Here is an 11,154-nt window from a genome sequence, read left to right as displayed (position 1 = left end):
AAGGGAAAAAAACAGACTTCTGTTCTGAATCTGTACTGCCTTCAGCCACACGAATGTCATTGTGGTATGAAAACAGACATGGATGAAGCTAGTCTCTATCCATAGAGACACAAACGGCAGATACTCACAATTAAAGTTAATTAGGAGCAGAGTTTTTCCAAGCCTGGTCCTATTAAATCACCCTTCATGTTTAGGTGGTTCCTTGCTTCAGCAAGCTTGATTTCAATAATGGCTGATAAACAGGATTTTGTTGAGTTATTATTTGAATAAAGGGTGTTAAACAGCGGAAAATAGAAGCTAAACATGCATGTGTTTTTGTGGTACCAGGAGAGGACTCACCAATACATGGACAGAACTTCTAAACTTTTTTTGTTGACCCTAAACTTAGTATCTTATATTATATATTGAAATACAGCCATATACTGCTTCTTTTTAGGTTTTCATTCATCCTGTCAATTATATCTCTTTGTATTTGCCTATGAATACAGACTTTTATCTACCTGCCACACTCTGTACCTGACCCTCATCATTACACTTTAGTTCTTAATGTTATATGGTGGTATTATCCTGGTTTGTCTGCATGTCAATGGCTGCATCTTCTGCCTATCAAAGTAATATTTCACACCTCACTGCATGTCTTGTTTGCAGAATTGAGCAGAATTAGCAAAAGGTTTGTCTTTTATTTGCAGGAGTCACTTTCAGAATCAACGTTTTTCATAAGCAACACACGACAATAGGACTTTGTGTCACATAGTATATAAAATAGTCACTGACTTGAATCCAAAAGCAATATTGCTGAATTAGTGTCTTGAGGAGAATAGACTTCATTGTCCATTATTTTCTTCATTTCGCAGAGCATCCTTTCTTGCACACTTAGCCGCACGGAAACACAATCTGTGGGACATCTCTTTAAAAAAAAAAAAAAATGCTAGAACAGTAAAATCAAAACATTAAAAAGGTTTCAAACAAAAGTAATAAAGATGTCCATCCCCCCTCCCCCACAATGCAGCCTAGTAAGAAAACTGGACAAATATAAAATCTATGACAAATTATGGGTACAAGTTAAAATATAAGTGTGCAAAAACAGTATATCTATTCATTCATTCATCCAATTTCTGCCATGCTTATCCCTGCTGGGGTCGCGAGGGGTGCTAGTGTCTATCTCCAGCTGTCTACGGGCGGAACGCAGGGTCCACCTGAACGGGTCGCCAGTCCATCGCAGGGTCCAAAAGTATATCATCATTGCAGATCAATTTGTGCAGTACTATTACAATGGACTGCTTGGAAGTAGCATTTGGTTTGTCAGTTTGTATCAAGTATCATACACTTATGTGCTGCACGCTTCTCACATGTCTCTGGAGTTGAGTTGAATCCATTTTAATATCTAGGCTGCTAAAGTCCAGAGACTGAAGAGGGCAAAGCGATTATAGAAAAAAGAAAGGAGGAGGAAATTCAAATCAGTCTACTCAACCCTGACATTAAAACTACATTTTTTATTTTTCAGCCCAAATTCTAAAGAAATATTCTAAAGGAAAATAATTAAGTTTGTTTTTCTATCATTAAATTATAATCGAAGGCATTGCTTGTTGATTTATATATATATATATTGTTTTTAAACTGCTACACACGAACTTTATAGCATTTTATTTTATAGATGTTCTCCCCCTCTTCTTGACATCCACATTATTTCATCAGGTTGTGTAACAGCCTTTCCCTACTGGCATGAGATGATGAAAGGTGGAGAACATGATGGTTGTGCAAACACAGAAACTCTTTTTTCTTGAAGCCCAAGGATCACCTCTGAAGTGGGAACTCTTGCGGATCACTCTTTAAAATGCCTAACAGAAGTCCAAATGTTATAAATATGGTATGGAGCAATGTTTTTAAACATGGATTAATTTTGAAATTCGGTTTGTTTTCATTGCAACCATGTTAATTCTGTATTTTGTCATGTGTGAATTATCTCCAGGCAACAGGGCTTGAATTTATTTATTTTTTTTACTAATATGATACATAATAATATCTCTCATGATTTGTGAGATGATTGTTTTCCTGTTTCTAGACTATTGCAATAACATTTTTATAATTAAAAGTTTTACTTTTAATTGGATTGTATAGAACATATTTTAACTTATCTGGTCTCAGCTTTTTATATCCCAAAAATGTGACATTTTAGCAGGGATTTCTACAGGTTTGAGATCAGCATAAAAGTTCCTCCCTCAGGGTTCCTTCCTTTGAAAGTACAGATAAAACTATTGGATAAATGTTTGTTTAGACCTTCCCTTCTTTTTTTGTCATATAAAATATCCAATTTTTTTTTTTTATTTTATAATATAAAAATTTAAACTTGCTTGCATTATAATTTTATCTTCATTATTGATTAACTTTATAACATTTTTCCACTGACAAAAAAGGTATACCATTATCACAAAATGTTATTAATTCAGTCAATAAAATTTTGAGCTGCAAACATCATGCAGGATCTTTTATTAATCATTTTACATTCTGCAGTAGGAAATTCAGAAGAAATTGAAAGTACTCAAAACCCTTACAAAAACACAATGTCCATGCTACCCTGCTAGCAGTTTTTAACAACAGTAGAAACCATTTCACAAATATTAAACGTATCATCTAAACCAATACAAAAGAACAGAGTCTTTCCATTATTCCGATGCCAGAGCTCTTGTAGCTGGTAATAGTGAGCTTTTAGATAACAGGTGTCATGTTTGAAGGTCTATTAGGCCAGGCTTTCCATTGTTACTCATGTGAGTAAGTCACAGAGTAAGAGGAGGAGGGTCCCAATGTACCACAGAATGATAAAAGCCCCTGGTTGAGGGTATGAGTGCGTTCTAATCATAATGGTTTCTTTGACTTGTATTCTTTTTACAAGAGGTCGCAAGGTTGTGGGAGAAAACATAAGCTGAAAAATCTCTCATTTCACAGAGCATTGCAGCAGCACAACACAATGAGACTCAAACTTTAAGACCTTCATTCTGGTAAAAGAAAAAAAAAAAAAGGTTAGGAATGAGAGCTATCACAAGGCCACTTGTGTATTTGGTGCTGCAATTTATATTTTACGGGAAAAAAAAAAAAAAAAAGTTTCCTCCAAGAGAAGTAAATGAGGAGGACAGCTTCTTCAAGAAAAACAAAAAATATTATTGTCTGTATTTTTTGCTAACAAAACTGTGTAGAAACACTAACATGTAGCTGCACACAGGTACGTAGAAGAGGTAGAAAAATATACTGAACAACCATAACATTCCTTTATACAAATAAAACGGGAGAAATATTTCCGTGTCCACAGCTTCCTTCTGTAAGCATTTCATTTCTATTTAAATGAAAAAAACTGATTGTATTTGCAGCGTCTGTCTGTCTGTCTGTCTGTCTGCAGTGGGTGCACCGTGATCTGTATTCTGCACACATGTTCATTCAGGATGAGGGCTTTGTGGATTCTAATCTCACACTTTAGGATCTCAAGATATCCATGTGGAAAGCTTTGTGCAATGGAATGTGAGGAAGGGGTTTGTCTGGAGCTGCAGATTTACATTTTTCTATTAGTGGTGAAAAACAAAGGGACGTGACTGCGCAGACTATGCTCAGTCCTGACTGAGGTGTAGAAAGAGGCTCATTGTCTTTGTTCAATAAAGACTTAGCAGGATTGCTTTGTATAATTTACGCTTTCTTTGACCTCTGTGGTTTTACAGAGGGGATATACCAATCAATTGGCCCAGAGACCGGAATTTCTCTCTGTAGGCCTCTCTGGTGATCTATGTCTACTACTGAAAATTACATTTCCTTTTTGCCATTAATTAAGTGTATCAGAATTAAAAATTTTGTCTGTAATTAGATAAACAGCAAGCATTTTCTTTTATGGACTTCAGTTAAAATCAGAAGATGATCCAGGATCTGTAGTTCGCTTTGATAAATTAATCCCCAAAATCTTGCAATTCCTTCCTTTTATGTTGGATTTTACTCTATTGGAAAAAGCAACCCATGTATTTCCTTCTCTTGGGTGGTTCGTCTTAAATGTCACATTTTATTTAACTGCTAAAACAAAAGCGAGTCTGTATGATTTTTAGTCCTTAATAAAAAGATATATTAAATCAAAACCAGTTGGTTGAATTAATACAAAACAATGCAAAAAAATCTGTATTGGCCTAAAAAACTGATTGATGCATGTATATAAAAAGCTTATCTACTGAAATTTCATTAGATTACTAAGACTACAACAAAAACTAACCAAACCCAGGAAACATCAATGTTTGGTGTGCTTTATCCACCCACAGTCAGTGTCGCCTCATTGCATATAAAGTGTAGAAGATGATTCGGTTGACGAATACTTAATTGCAGAAACCTTCCATTGGGGGTTGAATGACAGGAAGCCAGTCTTTTTTTGCCCATAATTTAAAGATCCAAACGCTTCAAGTTAATGTCCACATTTTGCTAATCCATGTCCACATCCAGGTTGATCTCAGTGCTCAGGTTCAGGTAGAAGAAGGCGTAAACGCAGAGTACAAAGAAGAGAATTGCTGCGACAACCAGGAAGGCATCCTGCAAAGAGAAGAAAAAGCTCACTTATCATTTATCTATGTTGGTCAATACTTTCTTTCTTTTCTAACACCCAAGTAACTGTTGGAAATTAACTTATGAGGATAAGAATCTAATTATAGCTGTTTGTAAAATGATTACAATACACAACAATACCTGAAAAATTTAAAACAGGCTAAAAGTCTACACAAGCAAAATTCTTAACTGCAAAAGTCTTAGGTCTTCTGAGCAAAAACAGCACAGTTTCAGCACAAGAGGAAAACTTAGCAGAACACCAGAGGACTTTTTATTTGTAAAATTAGAAAAACATAAGCTTTAAAACACCAGAAACAGTGAAAATTGATAACTCTTCTCTTCAAGCATGTTTTTCCCCCCCTCTCTCCTGATATAATTGTAAATGAGTTTTAGACAATCAAGCTTTTAATTAAAGATGAGGATTTGACTTACTTTATACCTTGCAAGCAAATAGATTAAATTTAGTCTCTAATCAGAAATATGTTCAAAGGACTTCCTTTTTTCAAAAAGTGTTTGAACCAGAATAAGGGGAAAAAAAAATCATCAAATGCTGTTATTTTTACTCATCACCAAACTAAGAGAATCACATACAGTAGGAGCTGATGCTTAATTAGTACCTTTAAAGGTGATTTCAGTTGAGACTTAAATGTTTTTCCACATATGAAAAAGTGCAGCTTTTATTCAGTAGTTTTCTGCCTAGTTTTTTTTTTAACTAAAAGAAAAAATATTATATGTTTTACACTTTTCAGATAATTACTGCTCTAAATGGGTGGCTCTGTCAGCTAAAGGCATGTTTTAATCTCTATACTCCAGTTAATGATTAATCGATTACTAAATTAGTTGATTAATCATGATTAGTTAGACTAATTTTTGCAGTCCTAATCTAAACTGAACAAATTATTGGTTCACTTTTGCATAGTTTAATCACATTTCTTTTTGCTTATTATTAATATGATAATTGGTTCAGTAAAGATATCTGCTGTGTCACACAATACCAGTCCATCTATTTCAGTCTGGTTCTGTTTTATAATCTGCTCTCAACCTTAGCCAGGAATACACTGTACGATATTTTCAATCGTAGTACTTAGCTTCAGCTCAAACTTTATGATGAAACCGCAGGTTTTAAAAGTTCACAGATCAAGACGTACGTTTTCACGCAATGTGCCCCAATGCTCTGATGCGATCTGCCTGCTCACACTGTAAGTCCAAAAGGTCACACGTCGGACTCATCGCTGAGTGATGGTGCTTGTCGGACTCGTCAACCTATAAGAAGAAGAACTCCCTTGTTTGCACATGCTCAGTGCTTGAGCTTCTGATAAATCTGCTTCCACAGCAGGATTTGTCCATGAACACCTCACGAGGGCAGACTGAATTTCAAACAGGTTTGATTTTCTCCCGACCTTAGAATTCCTGATCAGGAGGTGGTAGCAGGAGGCCGATTACTGCCTGTATACTAAACGACGCAGGACGCAAGATTAGGATGAAACTCAGTCCGATCCAAGAAATTCTCCCACGACTCGAAAATCAGCCTGAAAAGGGCAAAAATCGTACCGTGTATGCCAGCCTTTAGTAAAACAAGTATTATCTGGCAGTTTATGGCTTTGTCATAGTTTTTGGGAAGTTTTTTAAAGTCTTTACTGCAAAGTTTACCGAAAGTGGACTATTAAGGGTAATTTATACTAGACTTGTAAAAAGTTAGTCGGTTTAACCAAACGGACTAAAATACGCATGTAAAGCTTAAAACAAAAAACTAACCTATTAACAAAAAATAGAGTAAAATGCAAACTGTAGGACATTTCTTTTTTTAAAGACAGTTCTGTTTGTAAAAAAAAAAGTTTTAACATTTCATGTTTATATATTTACTGGGAAATTGGTTAGGAGTGAAGTTAAGCTAATAATGAAAACTAGTTATAATTCTGTAGCTCACTGTACTACATACAACCTTTTTGTAATTTTTGGCTCATATAATCATCAATAAAAACACACAGTCCTGCAGAATGTAGCCTCCTCTATGGCCTCATTCTAAAAGGACATTTTCATAATAACTTTTTTGGGGGTTTTTTCCCAGCAGAGGGAAAACAGAAGCAGTTGTACTTACAGCGGGCCAAAACGACAAAGCAGATGTCTTTTTTCGTGTATACCTGTGTTTTTAATGGGAATGGTTTTGCATTCTTTAAATTGAAACAAGCCCCCACAGTGGGAGTTCTGTCTCTGGTGGCTCCATCTGCACATTAATGACACAAACATCCAGCTGATCCACAGCAGGAAATCGTCACATGTTGAAATGATAGTGGGTAGGTGACAGTGATTCATGATAAGAAAGAAAAAAAAGTGGAAAAGTGCTACAACATGACAAGGAATATAGACATGCAATTTTTTTTCAGTACATTCAATAAGTGAGTGTTGCTGATGATCTAAAAAGATTGCTGCGCAAATGTTAAGACCTGCAAATCAATTTGATCCCGCCCATTAAAAGAAGCAGATGGCTTGTTCTACTTCCATTTGATAGTGGCTTTAAAGGGAAGATGAGGTTCAAAGCCACGGAGATGGAGATAGAGAGATTTAACGTATTTATTTAACTTACTAAGGAGCAGTAATGGTTATAAAGTCTAACAGCTGGGAGAAAGGATCTATGATAATGCTCTATGGTGCATTTAGGGTGCAGCAGTCTGTCACTGAAGGAGCTCTCCAACAGCTCCATGCATGGGGTGGGAGACATCATCCAACAGAGATGTTATCTAAGTTAGGGTCCTTTTGTTTCCCACCTCCTGCACTGAGTCCAGAGGGCATCCAATCAGAGAGCGGGCCTTACTGATCAGCTTATCCAGCAGCTTTCTCTCAGCTACAGATAAGCCACTGCTCCAACAGACAGATGCCACGACATAGTCATAGAAGGTCTTAAGGAGCACCCCTGGACTCCAAAAGACCTCAGTCTCCTCAGCAGGAAGAGTCTGCTCTGTCCTTTCTTGTAGAGAGCCTCAGTGTTCTTTTATCTCATTCCTCCAGTAGATTTAAATAAAATGATCCAACTTGGAATTAAAATTTTAATTTCAGCAGATTCATAGAACAAAAAATAAAAGTCTTAAATAAGCCAAACATGACAGTATTGATATTATTTGAATGAATTATGTGTTTAACCTCCACCCAGCAGTTTAACCTAGAAGCAGGTTGCCTATTGCCTATTCTCTTTAATATTAATTTCCCTGTCCCAGCCTTTGTTCTTTTTGAATGTTTTTTATTCTGTGTTTTGACTTTGTTTCTGCCTTTGTAGTTTTATCTTTGTACAGTGACCTTGACTCCATGAAGGCCCTTTTAAAATAAAATGTATTATTATTATTATTAATATTATGTGTGTGTCCTAAAAGTCATACTGTATAACATTTTATTCACAATTTTTTCACAGCTTTCCGTGACTGCTGCTCGAACTTGACCAATCAGCTTCAACCTGAATCTGGGGAAATGGAAATGGTAGGCCAGGATGGATACTGCTGATGGATCCACACCCAATATATCTCGAACGCACTGCAACAATCCATCCTTTGTGACAACAACGAGAGAGATCAGTTCTAAAAAAAAAAAAAAAACGCAAAAGGTAGTGCCACAGTTGAGTTTCCGATTTAGAAATCCCTTTGCACATGCTAAATATTGATATTTAAATATCCTCCACCCCTAACCCTTAGCCTGGTTTAGCCATTAGAATATGATCTGCATGTTGATGAAGGAAGATATTCAAAAAAATAGTTTACACACATTGTCTGCTAAATTGCAAGCACAAATCACTTTACTCATTTGCACCTGTGCTAAGACATACAAATCCTATATTAGCGACATATGGTCCAATGAGTAGTTTAATTCCCTACAAGCGTACAGTGAATATCAAAAGTATTAAAAATTGAAAAAATATTCACTTGAGGAGAAATTAAACAAATGGTAATATTTAAGAGCAAATGCTCTTTGAGTTATTTGGGAGGCAAGCCTCCCAAAAAAACTTTTTATTTCTACTGTCAGATACAATTGTGTTATTTTCCTAAATGCTCTTGAACTGGAACCATTGGCTTTGATCAAATGAACCTATAATGTAGCTAACAAGAAGTTGGGTCTGGGATTTGGCTCAAATGGTACAGTTACAGGGTTGTGGCTCATGTTATCCTCGGTCAAAATAATAATAATGACAAGGAAAACATTCCCCAATCCTTCTCATACTTAAGTGAACTTAGTGACCGCCTGGTGCCCATAACACCCACTGTTTAGTGGAGGATCTGAAATTCTGTGGGGCTGTTCATCTTTCAAACGCTTTGGGAAATTGTCAGGGTGCACAGCACAATGAACTGCTTGAAATAGCAGGAAATATTGAATTAAAAATATTGTAGCTTCTGCCAGAAGACTAAAATGTGATCTTTATTGCTTCTCTCATTAGCATAATCATCCAAAACAAATGGCCAAATTAGCCTCAGACTTCAGTTCAGTCTAGAGAGAGTATGAAGACAAATCCTCAACATCCTCAACAATCCTCCACTCTGGATGCTTGGTCAATGTTGCAGGAGAAGGGTTAGTACTATTACTTCAGTACTGTTTAACGGGGAAAATAAAGTTTAACAGAAATGGGTGTTAAATATGAAATTTCAAATTTGCAAATCACATTTTCATCATGCATTTCTTATGATTTGCAAGTGTGTATAGAAATTTTAAGGTAGGACTTCATAAAGCTCCAAGTTTTTTTTACAGATGGCAAAGAATGATCTTTGCAGAGCTGAAAATAAGGTTTTGACCTAACCTTTACAATTCACAGTTTATTTCTTTAAAGCCTGCAACGTGGGTCAGGGAGAGCGTCTTATAAAGTTCCCTAAATTAGTTGAATTAGCAAAATATTAAACTTTTCATACTTGACCTGCGTCTTTTTCGGGCTGTGTTTTGCAGAATGTTCATAAAAATCTAAACAGAGTCCAGATGAAGAAAAAAGACAACACTTACAACACAGACAAAAAAAGACAGAAAAATGCATAAAAAATATAAAACACATCAGGCACACTTATAACACCTGCAAATATGAACATGGGGATGTAGCATAATGCATTCACACAAAGTGAGCTTCCTTAGTTTTCACATTAAAACCCTATCTGTTTCTCATGTCAGAAATAAATCTACAGAGAGCTCACCTGCAGTTAACATTATTCATAGTGCAGCAAGTGTACTGCATGTGCAGCTCGTGCTATGAACAAAGAAAGATACTGTTTTTAAGTCTATTTGCTATAGATGTTAGGTTCCTAAATTATTTTTCGGATATAAATTGGGACCAACAACTCATATCCAGGGTGGGTTGGTATCTGTAACAATGCTTCTGGCCTTTTCTGAACTGTAGCTTAAACATAGTCCAGATCTGGTAGACGGCTTTCCACAATTCCCAGATGTGTCTTCCCCACTCTGGGTAATTTCTTCCTCTTTTGTGCAGCTGCCTTACAAACAAGTGTTTGCTTTAAAACACACACTTCAGTTCTTAGCCTCTTACCGCAGTTTTCCATCTCTTCTTTCAATTAACCATTCATAATCCCAACTGGAATAGTTTCTTAAGGTAAACTCTAGTACTTACTCTTTAGTCTAGAAGTAAAGTTTTAAAAAATATTTTTTTTTTTTTCACTAGAGCAAATATATCAGAACAGTTGGAATGATGTAGAATCCTGCCAGTTTTTTCTGAATGATGTAGAATCTACGGCTTAATTCCTTAAACCTGAAAGAACCAATTAGGCTATTCCTGACTGACCATAAAGATTATGTATTTTCTTTGATGCTGGGAGTTAATCTAAAAAAAAGGGGGGAAAAAAATTAAATTTGCTTTTATGAAGCAAACGTAAATCCATAATATGCCTCTCATGAAATATACCTGTGTAAACTTTCTTTCAAAACTCAGAAATTAATTTTCAGAGCACTGAACGTGACCTCCAGCCTTCAAACACAAAATTTTATTCAAACAAACTACAGCTTTCCAGCAAAGTTGTATTCAAGTGAAAATGGAAATGTGGAGCTCTTGTTCATTATATGTGGCTCAGACAATTACAATCTTCATCAGCTGGAGTTCCATTAGGGACACTCAGAATATTGAACAATGCCAGTAATTCTTTATCAAGAGAACTCATTAGCTGCAAACTTTCTAATCAACACTAGAGAGCTTGGAGGGCTTTGAAAAAGGTGCTGGGTGCAGCCTGATTAAAGGTTATTCAAAAAGAAATGTGACCCTGGAAAAGTCACCATAATAACCTAGTTCTAGCATCTGCTTTAAAATTAGATTATGTTTCTCCTTTCAAAATGTGCTTGGCCTCTTAACAGTAGGTATGCATTGGTCATTGGTATGAAGTATGTCAATATTTTAAAATATCCAACATGTTCTATCATACTATTCAACAGGTTAATGAGAAGGGAGAGAAAGAGCTGCAGTGACCAGAGTTTTCTAGGGCTGTATGGAAAATAGATAGACTCAGCCCTTTTCTGCTCCCCAACTATAATATGTATTCAGAGATGGCAAAAGTACTCACTTTCCGTACTTGAGTAAAAGTACAGATACTTGTGTTAAAAAATACTCTGGTAAAAGTGGAAGTA

General features: G+C 35.9%; 1 protein-coding gene across 1 annotated transcript in view; it reads right to left on the bottom strand.

Annotated features, from left to right (window-relative positions):
* Positions 1-2,468: 2,468 nt before the first annotated feature.
* Positions 2,469-11,154, bottom strand: part of triqk (triple QxxK/R motif containing) — a 31,997-nt gene continuing 23,311 nt past the window's right edge. The window contains exon 4 of the mRNA XM_015399463.1: positions 2,469-4,551. Coding sequence (XP_015254949.1) covers positions 4,444-4,551 — 108 coding nt within the window. The 3' untranslated portion in view covers positions 2,469-4,443. The remainder of the gene's footprint in view (positions 4,552-11,154) is intronic.

Source organism: Cyprinodon variegatus, unplaced genomic scaffold (assembly GCF_000732505.1).
Source record: "Cyprinodon variegatus isolate N-32 unplaced genomic scaffold, C_variegatus-1.0 Scaffold1015, whole genome shotgun sequence".
Taxonomy (NCBI): domain Eukaryota; kingdom Metazoa; phylum Chordata; class Actinopteri; order Cyprinodontiformes; family Cyprinodontidae; genus Cyprinodon; species Cyprinodon variegatus.
The sequence above is the reverse complement of the archived record's forward strand: the minus strand, read 5'-3'. Positions and strand labels throughout refer to the sequence as shown.